Source organism: Echiichthys vipera (genome assembly GCF_963691815.1).
Source record: "Echiichthys vipera genome assembly, chromosome: 18".
Classification (NCBI taxonomy): domain Eukaryota; kingdom Metazoa; phylum Chordata; class Actinopteri; order Perciformes; family Trachinidae; genus Echiichthys; species Echiichthys vipera.
This window is the reverse complement of record NC_139843.1, coordinates 13,605,820-13,628,224: the sequence shown is the minus strand read 5'-3', so window position 1 is coordinate 13,628,224 and position 22,405 is coordinate 13,605,820. Positions and strand designations below refer to the sequence as shown.

Sequence of the window (22,405 nt, the reverse complement as noted above, 5' to 3'; positions counted from 1 at the left end):
GAAAACTGTGTAATAAAATCATTCTGTACTTGAAATGTAAAGCATTTCTTTGGAATGTCAGTCGCTGCACATGTGCAGATCGCCTTCAGCTCCATTTCCTTCTATTTACATCCATTCCATTCATCATTCTGACATGTTCTCCTCTGCTTTGGGACTGGCGAGCACATATCACCTATGCTGTTGAGACTGTGTCTGAGAGGTGTTGGTTTAACCCTGAGGTTTATTTTATTAGCCACCGTTATACAGTGGAGATCAAAATTAGAGATCAAAGTATTAATATTTCATTTATTCAGATTTTTTTTTTTCTTTTTTATCGTTCAGAATTTGACAGAATACCTGCTGTGGCTATACCACTGCTGTACTAGTGTGTTTTTTTAAATAAACAAGGCACTTCAACAAAAAACCGTTACCAACAGTAACCATTGTGTCAGAAGAGAAGATTTAACAATGTTTTCTTCGGGCTATAGGATTAAAAAAGGAATAGAAAGTGTAGAGGCGCTGCACCCACAGGACATCACTAGTTTCTCACACTGCTCTGGTTTGATCTTGGTCCATTCTTCTTCAGTCTCTTCCACAGTTCAGTAACTGTAGTGGGTTTCTTAGACAATACTTTGTTGCCAAGGATTTTCCAGAGATTCTCTGAGGTTAAGATCAGATTACACCTCCTACAACAAAAGCTATCCCCCCAGATAATCCTGTTTCCCGGAGGTGTATACATATACCGTCTGTTTTTGTTTTGTGTCTCATTTAGAATTTCTTAACTGGAGAATCATCCTTTTTCATTCAGTGATTTATGTTTTCTTTATCGGACCATTTCTGTGTTGGTGGATATATGTGCTGAAATTACATTACACATAAACACGATGACAGCAAAGATCAAATCAAATTAAAACGTCAATAACTTCAACTAGAATTATTTAACGTCTGTAACTTAACTTTCCCTCCCTCTCATTTCCATATGTTCTTTGACCTCTCTTTAGCCCTCCCTCCTGCACACACCACCCCCCCCCCCCCCCACCTCTCTAACACACTGCGTTAAGGGCATCAGGAGCATTCTTCCCAGACATGTGCTCCTGTCACTCATGCACATACAGCCACACAACTGCACCACACACACAGTTGTATTTCCACTGTGTCCTCTGTGTTCCCAGCACAAGGTTGGCCCACTGCTCTGTTGGTCTTGTGAGCGCGACCCTCCTCTCCTCGTCCCTCTGCAGCTTGGAGCAAACAGCTTAACAATATCACTGCGGCTTTAAAACCGTGTCTGTGGATTTTAAGCGTTAAAAACCCACTGTTTTTTTTGGTTTTGGTGGAAGAAACAGGGTAGAAATATTCACCCAGTGTGGATTTCAGAACTTCAAGAGGTCCTCGGCTAAGTCTTCCAAAATGGCACCTGTGAAAGGTTGGGTGGTGGGGCTCTTGCTGGTTCTCCTGTGTCCACCTCAGCTCCCTCTCTCTGGAGCGGTAAGTGCCCAGGACGTGGCTGAAGCAGAGGAAGGCCTCCATGCCAGAGATGTTGAGGAGGTGGTGGCTGAAGAGGGCGAAACCGTTGAGGGTGATGATGGCGTAGACGAGGAAGAGGAACAGGTAGCAGGGGAGGACGATGACAAAGATGATGAAGAATCAGATGAGGCAGAAACTGACAAACAGGAAGAAGAAGGGGAGGCTGAGGAAAATGAGGAAGAGGAGACTGCTGAGGAGGAAGAGGAGACTGCTGAGGAGGAAGAGGAGACTGCTGAGGAGGTAGAGGAGGCTGCAGAGGAGGATAAGGAGGCTGCAAATGAGGAAGATGAGGAGGAGGCTGCAGATGACGAAGATAATGAGGGAGATGAGGAGGAGGCTGCAGATGAGGAAGATGATGATGAAGAGGAAGATGAGGAGGAGGCTGCAGATGAGGAAGATGAGACGGCTGAGGAGGTAGATGAGAATGATGAGGAGGAGGATGATGATGAGGAGGCTGCAGAAGAGGATGATGAGGAAGAGGAGACTGCTGAGGAGGAAGATGAGGATGATGAAGAGGAAGATGAGGCTGCAGAAGAGGATGATGATGATGATGATGATGAGGCTGCAGAAGAGGAGGAAGAAGACCAGGAGGAGGCTGCAGATGAGGAAGAGGATGATGATGATGATGATGATGAGGATGATGAAGAAGAGGATGAGGATGATGATGACGAAGAGCAGGCTGATGAGGCAGCAGCTGAGGAGGAAGATGAGGATGATGCTGATGATGAAGAGCAGGCTGAGGAGGCAGCAGCAGAGGAGGAAGATGAGGATGACGCTGAGGAAGAGGATGATGATGATGCAACCGATGGAGAGGAGTTAGCTGAGGCAGATGATGCTGCGGAGGAAGATGAGGATGCAGCTGAAGCAGAGGAAGACGACGGTATACCTACTACAGATATATCTTAAATGTATTTCTAACTAAGCAGTCATATAGTTTGAAGTGTAGCAGAGTGTGACCTGCGTCCTGTGAGTGTTGCCTGACTCCACAGAAGCCTTCTGACATAGTTGGGCAGCACTGTCGCACATATCAGTCTGAAAATAGACGGGCTTATCTGTGAGCAGGCACCCGGCAGCATCTAAACCATTCAGGCCTTTGTTCAACCAATGGGGCTATTTTGAGACCCCAAAACAATTACTGAGTAAAGTGAAATTCCGGCGAAAAATCATCCCATGGTCTTACGGGCACGTACATACATCACATAAGCCATCAAGACGATTTTAATTTGTGTAATCACTATTAACGGAGAAATGTGGGAGAAAATAACAGCAAACCTCTGCAGCAGCATTATAACAGTCCTTACACATAAAACAAAGCACCAATGGGCTCCTTCCTTTTGGATTGACTTTGGTAATTGACTTGAATAGACTTTACCACGAGAAGAGCTGGTACCGAGGCCAGTTAGTAAGTCTTTCAAAACACTAACTACGTTGTTGGTGCATCGTTTTATGTGTAGGGACTCGTATCATGCTACTGCAGAGGTTTGGTGTTATTCTGAGCAGTAATAGTTAGTTGGTTAAAAAAGACGTTTTAATGCCTTTACCGTAATTCCCTGGGCTAATCAGTGCTAGCCACATTCGGCTCTCTCTACCAGATACCTCCGTTACATGAAAAAAACTGTCTCTATGGTTTATTTGATGTATTCAAGTGCTAAAAAGACCTTGGAATTTGACTTCAAGTGCGTAAATTCAGAAAAACATTCAAATAGAAGCAATATTCCAAAGGAGAGCTCTCTTTTATACATAACACAAGTCGAATCCTCAGTCCTTACAACCAAATCATGTAAAATGTTGTTATTTCTTAATATTTAACATAACAATGTACCACTTTGCGTGTTATTTAAAGAGCTGTGACCAAGATACACACAGGCAGAACATTTTACAATGTAACAAGAGAGAGTGGCTCTGTCAGGCTGCACTTGAACTCAATGCTCACATCAGCATTCCACCATGCTTACAGTGATAATACGAGCATGCTGATGTTCAGCAGGTAAAATGTTTGAAATGTTCACTATCAATTGCTTATTTGGACTAGACAAAATACAGCTGAGGCTCATGGGAATGTCAGGAGTTTTGCTGGTATTTGGTCATAAGCCAAACTGAAATTTTGACCTGATGTTGCTACAGACAGGAGATCAAAGTTTCAAACAATGAGTCCCCTGGGGATCATGAATGTGCCAAATTAAACAGCAATGGAGATATTCCTCTTTGAAACAATAATGTCAACCCTCACAGGGATGGAAAAGTAAGGGAATCACCAAAGTCAGTAGGCCTCGTCTCCCGAGGACCACGAATGTCAGTATGAATGGTTTCATATCTGTTGAGACATTTCAGTCTGCACAAAAGTGCTGAACAAACTATTTAATGGTGACGCTGTTTTCTAAATGAAAATCTACCATTTCTGTTCCGTCAGCAGCTGAGCCAGGTGTCCTAAAAATGACGTTCCCATACAATTAAACTGCATTTTCAATGTATGTTTTTAAGAGAAATGTAATATTTTCCCTCCTGGATTACGTTTGTTTTTGACATATTCAAAAAAACGCTCCTAATGAAAGTCTGCTTAAGTCCATATAGAAAGAGGAGTCACAAAAACACAGACCTATAGGAGATGACGGTTTGTGTCCTCTGTGTATGTAATAAACTCTTTTTAACCTAAACCACAATCACTTCCTGGACCTAACTAAGTACTTTTGTTGCATAGTCCTATAATCCGTGAGGAAAAACGTAATTGCTAATGTAGTTTAGTTTAATGGAAACTTATTTTCTGTTTGAGACAGAGTTGACACAGCGACACCGATATGGCGTCAATAAGTCAATATCGGCGAGGCTGGTGTATCGGTGCAGCGGTAGAGGCCTGATTTCTCATTGACTCTTTATAGATGAGCCTGAGGATGACGACACGAGCGAAGAAGAGCACGCCGCTGACGCTCTACAATTCCGCTCTGGCTCTTTGTGTAGCGTTTGCTCCATCTGTGAGGTAAAAAAAGAAGAAGATGGCTTTAATGGTGCAACGAATAATGACCTCCTACCAGATATGTAAAGTTACGATGGAAAGACTGATCATAACTGTACATTGTGTCCCCCTTCCTCTTTTAGTACTGCTCTAATAACTGTGACAAATGCCCCTGTGAAGAGGGAGATGAGTCGGATCACTGTGACCACTGCCAAGTAAGCGTCTTTGCTGTCGTTAATACACGTTAAAGGGAAACATTTCAGTGGGACAAGAGGCTCCTCATTTTGAACACTTTGTCTTCCAGGAATGCTCGTCCTGTTTCATTTGCCCCATACTGTGCGACACAATTTGCACACCAGGTAAACACCTGTAGTTATCACTCATAGTGTGCATGTTTCTTTATGTATTGAGCTTGGCGTTTCTTTAATTTTGTATGTATTTTCAGGTGGCCTTATTGATGAGCTGACTGGGACCATCTTTCAGTAAGACTTCTCACAACACATTGATATTTAGATGTATGATAAGCAGCAGCTTGGCACAAGTCTTAGTCTGGTCTTTGTTTCCCAGGACTGTTTCCTCTCTCCTCTGAGCGGTCCGGAGACTCCACCCTTTAACGCCACCCTGTGTTCGCGCCAGGTACCATGGTTGGAGCTGTCTGGCTGTTCTTACCTCTCAAGCAACAAGGGGACTTCCACAAGAGCTCGTCATGAATCTGACAGCTGACGGAAATACAGGAAAACACATTTAGGTTATTAACTCATGTTTAGATTTTTAACTTGTAATGAGAACTGAAGTTTCAGTTTGTAGAGAGTTCGAGTTCATTTTCTTGCCTACTGTACATTTTAAATGCAAAAGTGGGTGATCATTTCTAAGGCTATTATTTCTAAGGCTAATTTGTTTCGATTTTTTTTTTAAGTTGCAGGAATCTGTTTGAATGCACTAGACAGATGCCATGCTGTCTACTTTTACAATAGGATTTGATGTATTAATACAAAAACAACTTCTACAATTGAGCCTCATTCATCAACCATCCGTAAGAGGAAATGTCCACATACGCAGTTTTCCCACTGATTGTGACATTCATCAATGTGTTCTTATGTTGCATTTGTTTGTAGGTAAGAACAGAATCTACGACACTCAAGAGCAGCACTCTTACACACATTTGTGCTGACATGTTTGTGCAAAAACGACTGATTATTGTGTTCTCTTCAATTCTACGGGATCTTAATTACGAAACGGTGTAGTGGTGACTAATATCTCACACCATTTCCAATAGTAAGTAGGCCGACTTCTGCACCCATGTTCGTTGTGCACAATGGCATATTTACCACTGATGCGGCAAAAACACCTGATGACTGGAACATTGCGATCTAAATTGCATCAATCGTCTTTTGGCACGTATGCAACTGCAGCTGCCCTTTCAACGTGTGCACTGTTGCTTGCAGTATGCATACACCTGGGACATACTACTTTGCCACCTTGAACTTTTGACCCTCTTGCTCAAATATGCTGCACAGAGGATTTAGGGTCATAGCCAGGACAGGACACTGGCCTGCATGCTGCAAAATCTGACCAGATGTAGCAGGACATAAGATAAGATATTCCTTTATTTGTCCCACAAAGGGGACATTTCCTTTTTACGGCGGCACAGTGGAAAGCAAACAAAGATGCATCAATTGGAAATAAAACAATATATTAAGCAATATAAACATGGAAATAAAGAAAATATGAACAATATAAACGCAGGGAAATATAAGACTTATAGGAACAGTAGATACAACATTTATACATTTACAACATGACACAGAGAAATCCAAATTAGTTTTGCACATTGAGATTGAAAATAGTGCAGTTACTGTCCGTTTTGATGCGTGTGCTCTACGTCCTAGTACTTTTGACATGCTGCATTTGACAGAACATGTTTTGGGACATACTGAACCATTTTCTAGCATACTAATGGTAGTTTATATGTGTAAATCTATTTGCAGAGAGTAAGACTCATTCACCTCATCTGGCCTTTTTGGCATTTGGCTCCAGCTCAGAACTATTAACATTGTTTAAATGTTTTGCTCATAGCCCTGCAATCTCATGCCCTTTTATGTGGATTGGCGTGATGTTTACATGCTAATTATGATCAACTGACAGGTATGATTCCTCGTTCACCAGGAACACGTGTGATCACATTTCTGCGGTTTAAGAAGGCGTCATGAATCTGACTTCTCTTAAGAGCTTTCTCAAGAACAAATATAAAACTTAGGACGTTGAATGAGGCCCAAATGTTACCAATTATCATCTGATCATAAATCTCTCCTTATCTGTAAAGCTTGTTTAAGCAGCTTGTATCTGTCACCAGTTCGCTTTCCAATGAGTTGTTTTGCTATATGTTTCGTTTTCTATTTCACATTGTTTACTGACTTCTCTGGCATTTCTAGAGTTATGTTTGTGCACATAATAGGTTCACTATATAGTATATGATGACTACGGCTCATTAAAACTGGAGTTGATGTCAAAGTAAACTTATTTTGGTAAATAGGCCTATAAAATACAACAGTTTTAACTCACAACTGTGCGTATAAAGTTTGGTAATTCCCTTTAGCTAGCTTGGATATAATGCTGTTTCATAAATAAATCACTTCTCTTCACCCTTTCACCTATTTATTTTTTTTACTGTATCTGTTAAAATCTGATCAACACAGACAGAGCCAGGACTTTGTGTCTGGGAAGGGTTGACCTTCTGAGAGCAAAAACATTGATACAGCCTGATTTTTAGCACAGCAACATTTTTAAGGCTAAAGTGCCTGTCATATTCAACCTTATGAACTTTTGGACTATTTGAAATCAAGAGTCGCCACGAGAAGACTAAATACCAAGAAGTCTCGGCTACTGTTGAATTGATTTTCACTGTCCTCCTCACATGTCTTTGTGAGCCCGCCCATTTGGATTGTTGTGTGACAGTTGCCTTATTATCTTTTATGACAACCTGTGGTTGAGAAGAGAGGAGGATTTGATGAAGGGCAGGAAACCTGTTGTGTTGCGTGCGTGTGTGAGAGAGAGAAAATGTGCGGGCTACAAACACAGGAGCAAATACGATAAACACTACCAGGTAGAAAAAGACATTTGGCTCTCTGTCAAGAAAACATGACAGTCTTTAGTGTCAATGTTATCAGGGTAAACATGCATCTGTCAAAGATGCATCAATTTCAAATACATCGTTCCATGTTTTGGGAAATGAAAATATTTGTTTATTTTGGCAGAGTGTGGGGTCAAGATGATACCACTCTTAACACACAATTTTTTTTTTTGGCTTTAAGCAGTTGCTGGGCAACCAGTGGAGACTCCAGGTCGCAGTGTCTGTCCGGCACATGACCTCCAGTAAAACAGAAAACTTTTAGCTGTATGGACAAGCAAACAAACAAGATATAAGGCTTTAATAGAGAATTCTTTTAAAATGAAAGATCAATCCTGGAGCTCTTATTCTTTTTTTTTTCTTCTTCTTTTTGTTGCTAACTGCTATGAGTCATACGTATTTATTCATTTCATTTGGAAGAAAAACAAATTCCTTTGGTTGTTTGATGCAAAAGTACATTCATTGTCTCACCTAGGATTACTGTCAGCTTTACTGAGCAGCTGAGAGTTAATCATGTAATTGGACCTATACTTAGATCACCTTTCTAGTCTTCTCACTACTCACAGTCACACCCATGTGCAGCACATCCACACACCCATGGGCAGCACAGGTAGCAATTCGGGGTTCAGTGTCTTGCCCAAGGGCACTTCTACATGTGGATCCAGAGGAGCCGGGTATCAAACCACCGATCTCTCGAATGGAAGATGTGCCGCTCAACCTCTGAGCCGCAGCTGCCCAATGTGTAATGATAGAAATGGCAGTGACCGAGCACAGAGTCTCCAATTACTGCGGTCAAGGCTTGAAAACAGACATAATTCAATGTGTAAACACCGAGTCTCCTTCAGCTTCTACGGTGTCCGTTTACAGGACGGCCTGTGAATTAAACTCCTAATCTAGCTGTGTCCTGTGTGTTAAAAAGGGATGTTACCCAAATTGCAGTGGCATGTTTATCCTTTATCTGGATTGTGCTTTTGTTCATGAGTATACTATGGTTTCTGACGACCACAGTAAAGGAAGTATCAGATATCACTTTCACGGGGTTCAAATAGGAGTGGTGTCAGTCGGTCATTTGCTGGAATCTGCAGTTCAAATGTTATTGATGGATTAAAAAAAGTCATCTAAAACCAAAGGTTTTATTTATTTATTTTTCTAAGGCTAGGGTTAAGGTTAAATTGGCGTCACATATTCCACCCTTATTGAGCCAGCATTGTGTATAGAAACCATGGGACCTGTGTCATAGAGCTGGCTAAGCTTTGCTACTTGCCCCCCCCCCCCCCCCCCCCGCCCATGTTTTACCAGATTATTGGCTCACTCTTAACCTGTGTTTTGATCACAATGTCCGGAAAAGAGACCTGTCGTGTTACGTGTCTCCCTCATACTGGTTTAGTGTTGTGTATATGCAGTGCCCCCCACCCCTCCCATTGCATGCCCCTCCTGCTCTATATGACTGCCCTGATGCATCCTGGGACTCTGTTTTCACCACCTCACTGAGGAACTTGGGCAGACATTGTTTTTTTTGTTTGTTTTTTTACATGACACCTCATTCTGACTGTATATAAATATCTTTTTTTTAAATCTTTTTTTTAAACCTAAGGGACTTCAGGCCTGGATAAAAAGGTAGGACCTCCGTCAAACTTTTATCACATGCATTCTTTTCTCCATTCACTTCCACATTATAGAAAGCTAGGTACATATAGATGCAGGTGCTCTGGCAAAACTTCAGTTTATTCTGCACTTAAATGGGATTTCAGTTCACTGATGGACTCAGCTTGAATGAAATGGGTGGATGACTCCATTTTCAGACCTGAGGCTGCTAAACACAGAGTTCCTGTTGATATTCTTGTCCCATACAAGGTCAGCGTGAAGTATATTAGCCAGAAATCACTGAGGCTGATGCGGAGACGTTTTCCTCCATCTAAGAATGACTTTAGACATGAACAAGACGTTTAAACTGGCTGTGAAATCCATGCAAGAACTTGTGGTTGCTAACAGGCTTCCTTTTCTGTCTAAAGATGCATCTCTCCTTCCTCCTGCTGTGTCTGAGTTTGGTAAAATACGGTGAGTAAAATGCATGTGATTTCTACCAAATGGAAATATTTGTAATGATTTATGCATTTCAGCATCCTGTGGTTGTCTATAATTTGTGTGAGGCAGGATGCTATTTATTAAGGATGCGAAGAACCCTTTTTCTTAATTTGAAGCCAAAGTTGGAAGCTGTTTGTGCAGCAACCTAAATTGCATCCAATACTAAATTAACAAAGTTGTGGAAGCTGTCCACCACACGGCCCATGCCGGGTATCTTTACCTTCAATATTTATTACAATGGTGCAAGAAGTCCTCAGTTAAGTGAAAGTGGCAATACAAAAGTCATGCACTTGGTACAGAAGACATGCATATATATTTTTAAATAAACAACCCTACATTAGTACATGAGCAGCGTTTTGCTTTTTTTAACTGGTGAAATTTAGTGGTTCCCAACCTAGAGATCAGGCCCCTCAGAAGGACATAGGATAAAACTGAGGGGTCCGGACATGAATGGAGTAGAAAAGAGGCAAAAGATGTTGCTGGACATAATTTAATAGTCAAAAGGTTTTTGTAAGCAATTGGCACTGCAGCGGTTTTACTGTTGCCATCAGAATCTCCTGTTGGAAATAAGAGTTAAGGGCAAACTCGTATATTAGCCAATATTTCTTAATCTACATTTTAAATCGATTTCTCTTTTATTTAGTCTCTCTTTACCTCCCTTTTTCTCCTCCCGACTCCAAGCTCTGTTTTCTAAAGGAGTCACAAGCTGGGAAGTTTGCAAATAACTAATTAAATCGTTAGCTTTCATAACCTATATGGCTTAGGATTTTATATTGCAAATATGTAAAGTATTTATAGTTGGGACATAACCGTAGTGCAGTAGAGTAAAGGTACATTTCCTTCTGAAATGTTGTAGATTAGAAGCATAAAAGGTTGGTACAAGTACTTGTTAAATTTAAATATAAAGCTTTTGTATCAGTACAGTATTCACAGTACGTCGCCTTTATTTCTGTTTCAGCTGCTGGAAGTGATTGGTGCTATACTGGCTGCCGTAAGTACAGACAATGTCTCACTTTTTTATATGATTATGATCAGTCTGCATTAGTATGTGGCGTTAAGACTACCTCTTACCTTCACAGCGCACACCCCGAGCCACTGGGGAGACATCTCTGACGCTTTCTGTGGAGAAAAAAGACAGTCGCCTATTGATATAGCCACCGGCCATGTTCAGACTGACCCTCACCTGCTGAACTTTACCTTTGTCAACTTCTCCTCTCCGCATGTCATCAAGAACATCACACACAATGGACATACAGGTTCAGACTTCAACTCGGACTTAGACTAGAATGTAATATACAATTTTTGTGACAGGTCTAGAAATCCCAAAAACAAATTAAAGGTGGCATATTTTAATTTTCAGGATTAGAACACAGTATTTTGTATGTACATTATCATCAAAAAGAGACATTTCCTGTATATTGTATTATATATTCTGTATTTGTTTTGATTTCTCATTTTAATTTTTTTGTTTTATTTTGTGGGGTTTGTGGTTGGTGGTGTGATTTATTGTCTGATGTTTGAAAATTGAGAAAAATCTAAAAAAGAAAGAAAGAAATGTTGACTTTACTTTTACAATATGAAACCCTTTTTTTAAAAAGTGTTTATCTTCTTTATACACAGACTGTAATTACATAAACACACTTCTCCTCCTTTAGTGAAATGCACGCTGGAGCCCAATGAAGTTGAAGTGGGTGGAGGTGGACTTAATGGGACGTATTCTACTCTTCAGTTTCACTTCCACTGGGGTGATACAGAACATCATCCGGGTTCAGAGCACATGATCGATGGGCACAGATATCCGATGGAGGTACGGTAGTGTTCCGCACCTGCCTCCCCTCTTTATAAACTGTGTACCTCGTCTGACCGTGCTTTTGTTAATCCATGTAATCTTTTGCAGATGCACATAGTCAGTCTGAAGAAAGGTCTTTCTGTGCAGCAGGCCACAGAGGATTCAGAGGGAATTGCTGTTCTTGGGTTTTTCATAAACGTACGTCCATTTCAAAGAAAAGTGTTATAATTACTAACCATTTAATACAAGTTAGCCTGAGGTAAAGGCAGTTTCTGAATACGACTGTGTGCATTTCTTTGTGGATTGAGCACTTTGATACTAACAATAAGGGACCTTTTTTAGCTGTGTTATAAGTGTTGGGGGTGGCAGTAGCTCAGTTGGTTCGAGTCCCTGTGTGGAGCGTGGACTGGTGGCTGGAGAGGTGCCAGTTTATCTCCTGGGCACTGCCGAGGTGCTGTTACGCAAAGCAAGGCACCGACACCCCCCCCCCCCCCCCAACTGCTCGGGGCGCCGGTCACTGGCAGTCCCCTCGCTCTAACATCTCTCCATTAGTTGCATGTATATAGGTCTTGTCTGTGCATGTGTGTGTATTTCGGGCCTGTGTGTGTGTGTGTGTGTGTGTGTGTAAAATGAAAAATAATTATAGTGAAAATTGAATTTCCCCATTGCATGACAAATAAAGGAATTCTTCCTATGTCCTCTCCCTAAAGGCAACAGATGATGGAGATACATCGGGACCATGGGACATGCTCACATCTTACCTGACGAAAGACATGGGTCGGTGTGTTTCATTGTTATTGCAATGCAGTCATTTGCAGTTATTGGTCTGTTGATGTGTCTTGTACTTGACATCAGCAGGCATTTCCCTCAAAAACCAGGATGTTAAGCAGAGTCACACCTTAATGTTTGAAATATTTTTTTACAAGGACAAAACTAAGAAGCACTCAATGAATTCAAAGTGTTGGCACTGTGTGGAAGAACCTGTCAAGCTCAATGCCAACACATTTTGACGCTGTGACACGGCCTGTCATGAGATTTACTGTGCTGTATTTTGTCACTCCTGCGCTCAGGCAGGTTTACGACTATTTGTAAAAAACACAGTGAGTTAATAAGTGTCAGAATAAATCAAGAATTAATAGTTTTTCTGTCATTTTGATCTCCACTGTATATCTGCAGATTTTGGCGTTCTACTTTTATTTTGAAGGTCAAGTTAGAAGTATTTGTAAAGTCATTAAGGAGTCGGTGAGGTTGGGTTTGAGGTTATATAACATATTTATATTATATAACATATTTTGTTGTGACCACTCATGATGGTGCCATCAATCTAAGGACACTTATTTTGTGCTTTTAAATCTTCTTGACTTTCATTTAATTACAGCTCTTTTTTGTTTTTTACATCTTTCTCCAGGCACTAACGTTGCTATAAACCACAGCATCTCTATCGATGACCTGATTGGAAATGTAGATCGCACAAAGTTCTATCGCTACATGGGCTCCCTGACCACCCCCAACTGCAACGAAGCAGTCGTGTGGACAGTCTTTCAAGAGCCAATCAACATCAACAAAAGTCTGGTGAGTAAGACTTGTTCAGTCGACACATGCCTCCCAGTACAGAAAGAGGAATGTAAGGACCTCTCAAACGTTTCAAGTACATTGACCTGCAGTGTTGAGACAGCCAGATCACCTTATACACCAAACAAAAACAAAGGTAAAATGGAAAGGGTTCATTTGTATCGATAAACCTACAGAGAATATCACTTAAATCTGCAGCTCACTTAGATGTCCACTCAAAATGGACATCATTTCTGATGGTAAAACAGGAATTCTTTGCAGCATACACAGGAATTCATGACATTTCTGGAATTTCCATCTCGACACTCCCTTTGGACAGAGGTTGCATCGCCCCTGTTTGTAAGAGTGAAGTGGCAAGTGTTCGAAGTTGTTATACTGTACATCCGGTTGTGGGTGGAAGGGTCTGTGGGTCTTTGATTTTTTTGTTTGACGACATCTCTGGTGGAGAGGATGATGAAGGTCAGCCAACTTTGGATGCTGGCTCATTGACTTGAGCTAAAGTGTGTGCGACTGCCAGAGGGAACTTTTTGAGAGGCAGCAGTAGGGGTGGGTGATATGACAATATTAGATGGTGAAGGATCAGAACACGTTGACGATAAGAGGTCGTAGTATTGTCTGTGGGGAACATTCTATCCACTGCTGTTCTCTGCTCTGCACAGACGCATCAGGGTTTTATTCCTTAGCAATATCGCACTATTGGCTAGTCAGTCTCATGCACCTATAACGAACTTCAGGCAGTGACGAGGATTTCTCTTCGAGAAGTCATGGGTGACAATGTAAACGAAACTATCGTGTCCTAACAGCACACGTGTGTCGGACTATAGTGTCGCATCGGCGCTATCTGTCCACACTTAATCACAGACTTTGTGGAACAAGCTGTAAAATATGCACCTGTAAATGCCCCCCGAGCAGCTGCAGACTACTAATGTGTTTTACAAGGAGGCAGCGCCATCACTTCACAGAGGACACCCCATGCCCAAACCTGTCACATAAGGTGGACACATTGGATAGTAACACAATGAACATTTTCAACCAACTAAAGAAAAAATATCCTAAAAGGTCTGCTGAGAGTGAAACAGTGAGGCGTCAACTCTCACTGCAGCCAGCAGAGGCAACAGGCAGCTTTAGGCAGCTCTTTGTAAAATTTCCAGTGTATTTGGCACAAGTTTGTGTTTGTTGTGTCTGTTTATATATTTTCTCTTTTAGGGCTATATGTTTACAGAGGGAAATACTTTGGTTGCACTGTTCCGTAACTTGCAAAATAATTAAAAATCAATGTAAATAAAACATGATAAAACCGTGATTGGGATTTTACTGTACAAAAATTGTGGTATGATATTTTTGCCATACCACCCACCCCTATTACGCACCATGACCTCTTACAAAGCTAGTCATATGGTTATACCCAAACCTAGTCAATTTTAAATAATTAAATAATAGTAACACCAGAATTGGTTTTAATTCTTCAAATATATTCTCGATATGAACAAATGGTACAAAATATTTTGATAAAATATTTTTCATCAAATATGTAATTGAATAACAAATTAATCATTTTAACAACACTAGCCCTTTTGTTCATTAGTAGCTCATTTTAACAACATTAACTGGCTTCTCTACCGTTACCATAAAATGACAACTCAACCATTTGGTGCAGCATGTTTTTGAACTATAAGACTTATTTTTGTTGAAACGAATTACATAATCCTGTTAAACAACTCCTGAAATGATGTCAACAAAATCGTTTTACCTTTTAAAAGTCCCACAGATATGCGTCTTTAAAGGAAGAGTGAATTTTCACTGTGTGAACACTGAAAAGGCAAACTGCTCACAGACACAGTGCCATGTAGTGGATTTTTCTGGGACTGCACAGCTACACCAAATGGTAGAGATTCAGGTTGAGTCAAGCTTGATGCATTCTTCAACAAAATATCGTGACTTAAAATATGGTCTACCAAATGGTTGAGTAGCATCTTAAAGGGTTTTAATTAGATAGAGATAATTCACATCACAAAATTGTTTTACAATCAACTCTCATTGGCTTTTTGGCGACCCAATTAATTCGGGCCCGCTAACCCATTTTGGGTTAGCCTCGTGAGACCATCTCGATCTCGCAAGCTCCATTGTGTTTTACTCGCAGATCAGTCTGGTATCTTGGGGCGGAGAAAAATTGGAGCCATCAAAACCAACGCTGATTGGACGTGGGTTTTGATGGCTCCAATTTTTCTCCGCGGATCGAAGTATGACGCATCAAAAGCGACTGTTCAGTACTGTTCAGCAAACCGCTTACACCTTTTTCTCTTGGATCCTTCTGTTGGAATATGGACTGGGCTATTGAAATTGTGCCTTTTTTAACCACAAATTTGCATTACACAAAGTGCTGTTAACTTTTTAAACGTTTTCCACAACAATCTGTTAGTACGTCATACTCTTCGTTGATCTGATTGGTTGATTTGGCCAGTATGTTGGTGATAGACAGATGGTTTATCCAATCAGCAACCGGTATTTTCGTCCTTTCCCAAAATATCTCCAAACGAGAGTTCCCAGATGGATTTGCTGCGCAAATGAGAATCAATTCATCTGGCGGAGTTTTGGGTCCAAACTGCTCTAAATGAAAGCAAATGTTGTTCTGTATCCCCAGATATGTAAACAAGCAACTGCTTGTTACCACGTTTACCATATCTAAAAAAAAAAGTGAGTTTTCAGTTTTAGTTCGAAAAGTATGTTGAATAGACACTGTACAATGACAGTTTGAAACAGTGCAAGGGAAATTGAATTGAATACTTTTGTTTGTTTTTTTGTCCTCCCACATGTGGCATTCATTTATGTTACCAACAAAAACTGTCAAATGAATATGTACTGCACACCAACTGTGGATAGTCTCTCTCAGAGAGCACTTAAGGCAGCAGGCAGGTAGAGTGTGAGGTCATAAGTTGTTGAAGAGGTGAGATTCTGGCACATGTTCATTGTCAGATGTAACAGGCTGCAGTTTACTTTGACCTTTTAACTTTTACTAGTGAACAGTAGTGGAAGTGAAGCATCTAACCAAAACAATTGAATTTTACACCTTTTTGTCTGGACAAAAGCTTAATTAATCCACTTCTCAGTCATACAGTACACCTTAACAAAGTGATAAGCCATTGCATGTGGCATTACAAACAAACTGTTACACAAGGGATCAAGGAAGCACGCAGGCGATTGTCACCAGAGACAACACGGCGTCGAGACATACTGGTACGTGCAGGTTTCCTGTTTTGATAATCATGTTTGATAATCAGGCTTGTTTTTATTTCTGTGGACTGTTACGACAAGAGAAAATGCTGGGCAAGCGGTGTGACGGGACAGTTGAGCTGATATGTGCAGAATGACACATTATTTTTACATCTTATCTCACAGCCATCAGCATTTAGCAGATAAGACAGTGCACATGTTTCAGCGTCAGGTGGCTGAGCAGGTGCATGACCTAATTTTTTTTTTTTCAAAAGTATTTTTTATGAGATGTAGATACAAATACAGTAGCGAAATGTATTTCAGTTGCATTCTCTTTACGCATAGGCTCATAGGTTGTACTGCGCAGCTTCCAGGTGTGAATTTGATCAGGGTGTTCCTGAAAAAGACACAATTTCTCTTAGTGTTCTCCCCCTGAATGTATAAATAAAGGTTTTTAAAAAACTGTATGGGGTGAAATTCTGAGCAAAAATTATATGAACATTCTTAGAATAACGTTTCAGTATGTGTCCTTTGACTCTGCTGGAAGGAAGAAGAAACACTACAAGTTTGGTGTCACGATAACAGTCGTCTCATAGTCGATGGTGTCTTATTTTTGCTAATAACGTCACTCTGTGGATCCATTGGAGAAATTTTGTTTTCTTCTGTTCTTAGATTGAACGCTTTCCCTTGAAGGCAGGATTCTCTAATGTTTATCGGCCTGTCCAAGCTCTAAATGGACGTCACGTGTATGCCTCCCCTGCAACTCCATTACCACCCAGTGAGTTGTGAAACCACTCACCTTTATGACCCACTTTATTCTTGACTGTTGACAATAAGTTTTTCTATTTTTTTTAGGTCCTCACTGGTGCTATGACGATCACTGTGGTACGTATCGGAGCATGTATAAATCTGATGACTTGACTGTTTCAAGGTCATAATGCTGTTATAAGATGTGGTCCTGAGCTGTTTCCCCCTGTATCAGAGTACAAGCCGTCTCATTGGCACCATCTTCCTCACTCCCACTGTGGCGGTGAACGCCAGTCACCCATCAACATCGAGACACTTGAGGCTTTGTCGGACAAAAATCTCAACGCTTTCACCTTTACAAAGTTTGACGACAAACACGCCATCAAGTACATTGTTAACACGGGCCACGCAGGTTTGTTCTGTCATATGAGCTGTTCCTGTGGTTATTTATTGAGGCAAAAATTACTAAATGTTGGAAGTAGATGAGGTATTTTGCTGATTTTAATCCACACCTATGTCATGGCAAAGTGGGAGGAACGCTTTATGGTCTGAGTGATGGAAGTCAACGCGGAATAGAGCTGAAGAGAAATAATTGTTTGTCAAAAAAAACTTATACTTGTCCTTGTTTTCACTCAATTCCCAGTGAAGTGTGTACTGGAGGAGGATATGGTGGAGGTCTCAGGGGGAGGTTTGGGACACGTCTACTCCACCCTCCAGTTCCATTTCCATTGGGGCTCCGCATCACATGACTCTGATGGCTCAGAGCACACTATGGATTCAAAGAGATACCCAATGGAGGTAGCTGCATGCATTGAACTACTGTCGTTGCATTGTTGGCATTGTTTTCTAATGGACTAAGCTTTTGCCAGAGTAGTACTTAGGGTTGCAAAGGGGCAGCAAATTTCCAAACTGGAAACTTTTAATCGGAATTTATGGGAATAGACAAAATAAGATGTTAACATAGATATAAACTCTATAAAACAGACAATATATAATATATATATATATATATATATATATATATATATATATATATATATATATATATATATATATATATATATATATAATATGTCATAGGCAGACATCCATGAAAAATAATACAATTAAAAAAACATATTTCAAAAGATTTATTTGTACAAGAATTTTATCAAGTTTGAATTATTTTATTGAACAAACAATTCTTTCATTGAACAACAAAAACATGAATGTTGAGCAAAAATTACTCTTCCCCCAAACCCACCCATTCAAAAATTAAGTTCAATGACCCGTCCCTCTAAATAAAAGTCCCATTTTTAAATGAAGGGCCCCCGCTCTCTCTAAAAAAAGGGATATTTAGTAAACTCCAGGTTTATTCCCATGGAAAGTTTCCAACTTTAATGTCATTAACTGTGTCTTTGTCCAGATGCACATAGTGAACAAGAGGAAGGATCTCACTCTGGATGAGGCGATACAGACTCCTGATGGTCTGGCAGTGCTGGGATTCTTTATTGAGGTATCATTCAGTGCATTAGACGACTCACATTTAAAACCTGCTTAAAATTAGTACAGTGTCTCCATGCTGGGAAAAAATGACTACTGGTGAATAGAGTTTGCTGTTGATGGACACTATCCTCCAGCAATGCACAATAGAAAGGGTGGCGCTACCGACAATTCAAAGAATTTGCTGATGGTTGTGAAACGGCTTAGCAGTAAAACTGAAAACAGAAGAACTATAAACTTTGAAGGACAACATTTCATTTGTCTTTTAAGTTAAGCTGGTAGTTTGAGCTCTAACTCCTTTATTTCAGGTTAGTACAAAACAGATTACTATGAAGGCCAAACAGCTTCTTGTCAAGCAAAACAGCTTCTTGGCACATAGCACCTACTGTAGATGCAACCAGGTTGCAACTCACGTTTGAAAAAGTGAGGGAGAGAGCATGATTCATTTAAATGTTATATACAATTTTACCTCCGTAACTTCCAAGTCAAGTCTTGAGTCATCTGTCAAGTTGCAAGTAATTAACAGTAACTTGGGCCAACCACCTGTCATTACTACATATTTCATAAAGTAGTGTGTGGCCTGACTTTTGCCTACAGTGATCTCACCTGTAATTAGCAGGTGAGGGCTATACCTATTTTTCGTTCGTTTTTGGTTTGTTATATTCATGCAAGTCCAAATGTATAACTTGTGAATATTTGTGGCTATATACTTCTTTGCTATGTCTTTTTTCTAGTCTACGGATACTACCAAAAGCAGCAGCAGCAGCAGCAGTTCAGATCATCATGAGGTAAAAGGTGTAGCTTTCTTAGAGCAGCACATTTTGCTTTTCCTATCGTAGCACAATACCTGAACTCCTGTACAAATGTGCCTTAATCATTCACCATGTTTGTCTCTGAAGACTCAACCCTCTTCGGATATGGAGGCCTGGAAAAAACTGACCGGTTATCTTTCAGCTATTCAAAACATCAGTGAGTGCACACATGTTTTTGTTGGCATGGGTTAAAAGCACCAAATGTGGCACTACATCTTGTGCATTTTTTTTTTCCATGCAGGCTCACAAGTTAAGTTCACAGAAGAGATCTCTATCGATGACTTGCTTGGTGACGTGAACCGAGCTGCATACTACCGCTACGACGGCTCCTTAACCACCCCGTCATGTAACGAAGCGGTGGTTTGGACAGTCTTTAAAGAGTCTGTAAAGGTGGACCAAAACCTGGTACGTGCTTTTTATAAATGTATATTGCATGCAACTCTATTCTAAGATAATTCGGAACTATTGACACTTGTCCAAGGGTCAAATATGAGATTTAAACAATCGTTTCTGTTCCTGTAATGGCAGCCCATTATCCTGGGGGGAAGTTATAAAGAACTGTATGTTCCAAGGTACAGTATCTCAGGACAATCACACATAACTACGATGAGCATAGGGGTAGATAATAGTGATACACACAATGATGCCACGTGTGCATGTCAGAGATTTCAAATCCAATATTACAAACACTTTTGGAGGCCCTTCCCTACTTCGCAATATGCCACTGAAAACATCTCCAGTCCGCATGTTTGGACAGTAAAACACTGTCTAAACATGCTCTCTTGTTCTTCAGTCCTGTTGGCATATTTACCATGGGAGGTTATGTGGAACAAGGGCTTTGGGTCTGACACAGTTCACCCAATTATAGACATGAAGAAAACTACAAATCATCACTTTAATGTCAGTCAGATTCAATGGGCTGGAGTTCAAAGCAAAACAAATGTTTCAGTTTCCTTGTACCTGCTGAGAAAACAGGTGATTCCCTGCTTAGCTTAGATTCGAAATGGCAGATATCCAATGTCTCTCAGTATGACTCTTTTAGACTTTGACTAGAGACTTAGACTTCTCTTTTTTGATCCCTTTGGGGTGACTCCCGCAAGGAAATTGAATTTCCAGCAGCTTACAAAAACACAAGGGAGGTATAAAAAAGATTACAGTATAAAATAACAATAAACTCTTAGCTAAATAAATGCAGGAAGTATAACAAAAAAAAGCAACCAATAAACTCTTATCTCACTAAATATATATGAAGTAGATGTAAGAATACAGGTAAAATAAAATTTTACAGCAAATTAAATTAGATAAGGTAAATGTAGAGGAAATGCATAAGATATAATATGTGTGACTGTATATTACAGAAATGAGCAGAAAGATTAAATTATTGCACTTAAGTGGTGGATAAAGTTATTGCTCCAAAAGAAAGTGTCCAGGTATATGAGAAGATTATTAATCGCACAGTGAATGGCTCCCGCTCCTTCCCTTCTGTCGTCTTTATTTCCATATCCCCCCGAGTGAGGAGTTGTACACTTGGGCAGGGGCAGCCTTCCAGTGAACATGCTCCTCTGGCTGCCGATGACTGTGTGCAGGGGGGGGGCTGGCATTGTCCATAATGTCCTCCTCTCTACCACCGTCACCAGTGAGTCCAGTTTAATGCCGACCAGAGCCAGCACCCCTGATCAGTTTATCCCCCCCCCCCCCCCTCTTATTTGTAAGAGTCCACAGCCTCCACCTCAGCTCCCTCTAGCAGAACTGGTCGTGGTCTTGGTCTGGACCTCCCAAAATCAATGACCAGCTCCTTTGTCTTGGAGGTGTTGAGCTGTAGGTGGTTAGTGTGGCACCAGAGTAAAGTCCCCCACCAGACAAATCTAAAATAACTAGAAGACAAAAAAAATTAAACTTTTTTTCATATTCTCCGACCGTAAGTTTCCATTTCCACAGTAAAGCAGCTGTGAGGATGCTGCTGGAGAGGGATTCATGCTTCTTCTTTGATATTTTGACTTGTGACACCACATTAAGGTCCTGAGGGGTTTGACTGTTGGGAGTTGTGACTGGTTTTGTCCAAGTGTAAATTCTATCTTGATGGTTTACGGCGTTGTTGAAATGCTAGCCTGTCGTTGTTGCCATTACTACAGTGAGTGATTGTGACATGCTGTCTGACTGCCTTCACCATCACAGAACAGGTTTTTCTAGGCCAGGTTAAATGGTGCAGGGATGTAATTTGCAACGGAAGGAGTGGCCCTTTAAAACCTTTTATTATGTACATCAAATCAAGGCTAACACTTACTTTAACCCCACCAGATGATGATGTTCCCAACTCAGGCAGGATATCATGACGTGTTTCGGCCTACGCAGCCTCTTCATAGCAGGAAAATCTACTCCACCCAATCGGCATCCACGGCCCCTGGTCCCATCGTACTGCTTCTGCTGCTGGCATGTCTGTGTGCATCTTCATTTAACTTGAACTTGTGAGATGGTCAGCTAATTGCATATGCTGTGAAGAAGTCTATTGCACTAATTATCAGTCTTGCCTGTTCAAATATTTTTTAGCAAAATACTTGGTGTTTCATTGGTGATTTTCATAAACATTTTTAGTATGCAATTTAATCTCTTAAATCTCATTGCGGAACACAAACATCACCACTCGAGTCCTCATGTTTGATTTTCTTTATCACAGCATGGGCAGTAGAATTTTAAAAAGATAAAACATAAAGGGTCAAAAGTATTCCCACCACTTCAAAAAGCATTGAAATCTACACAGGACAGAATATAAACACACACAAAGTAGCTTGAAAAAAAAAACCCCACTACTGCTCAGTGGTGTTGCTTTCGTTGGGAAAACTGAGGTTTAGTTTAGTATGAATGCACACGCGCTTTAGACAAGATATAATATAAAATCATCAAATATATACTAATCTCTATGACGGTTTTGAGTTTCTTAAATGTTATCCTCAGCATTTGTGGCTGTTTCGCACAAACAAGCTCTAATAAGCTGCTGCTATGCAACCTGCATAGCAGCAGCAGCGTCTTGTAAAATGAGCCGCTTGCTACCAAAAACAAACAAACAAGCATCTGTTGTAGCAAGCTAAAGGAGAATATAGTGAGTATTTGAATGATAGGATTCATCATTT

General features: G+C 40.5%; 2 protein-coding genes across 2 annotated transcripts; both read left to right on the top strand.

Annotated features, from left to right (window-relative positions):
- Positions 1-1,168: 1,168 nt before the first annotated feature.
- On the top strand, positions 1,169-7,103 carry LOC310960842 (uncharacterized protein). The gene is made up of 6 exons (XM_083932669.1): positions 1,169-2,383; positions 4,380-4,477; positions 4,597-4,668; positions 4,758-4,812; positions 4,899-4,935; positions 5,021-7,103. Exons 1-6 carry the CDS (start codon positions 1,387-1,389, stop codon positions 5,040-5,042), a joined length of 1,281 nt encoding a protein of 426 aa, XP_083788795.1. The 5' UTR covers positions 1,169-1,386; the 3' UTR covers positions 5,043-7,103.
- A 2,765-nt stretch (positions 7,104-9,868) lies between these two features.
- On the top strand, positions 9,869-21,746 carry LOC310960552 (uncharacterized protein; the record flags this gene model as incomplete). Its single annotated transcript, XM_083932272.1, has 16 exons — positions 9,869-9,875; positions 10,624-10,656; positions 10,745-10,921; positions 11,321-11,472; positions 11,563-11,652; positions 12,165-12,231; positions 12,863-13,026; positions 16,909-17,014; positions 17,092-17,121; positions 17,219-17,395; positions 17,627-17,781; positions 18,389-18,478; positions 19,200-19,253; positions 19,365-19,434; positions 19,519-19,682; positions 21,576-21,746. The coding sequence occupies 16 exons, from the start codon at positions 9,869-9,871 to the stop codon at positions 21,744-21,746; spliced, it is 1,707 nt and encodes a 568-aa protein (XP_083788398.1).
- Between the last annotated feature and the right edge of the window lie 659 nt (positions 21,747-22,405).

Bases quoted from the DNA above. Each gene is read 5' to 3' on its own strand.
- LOC310960842 (XM_083932669.1), top strand. From the start codon at position 1,387: ATGGCACCTGTGAAAGGTTGGGTGGTGGGGCTCTTGCTGGTTCTCCTG. The intron at 4,669-4,757 runs GTAAGCGTCTTT...TTTGTCTTCCAG, and splicing joins ATCACTGTGACCACTGCCAA to GAATGCTCGTCCTGTTTCAT. The intron at 4,813-4,898 runs GTAAACACCTGT...ATGTATTTTCAG, and splicing joins CGACACAATTTGCACACCAG to GTGGCCTTATTGATGAGCTG.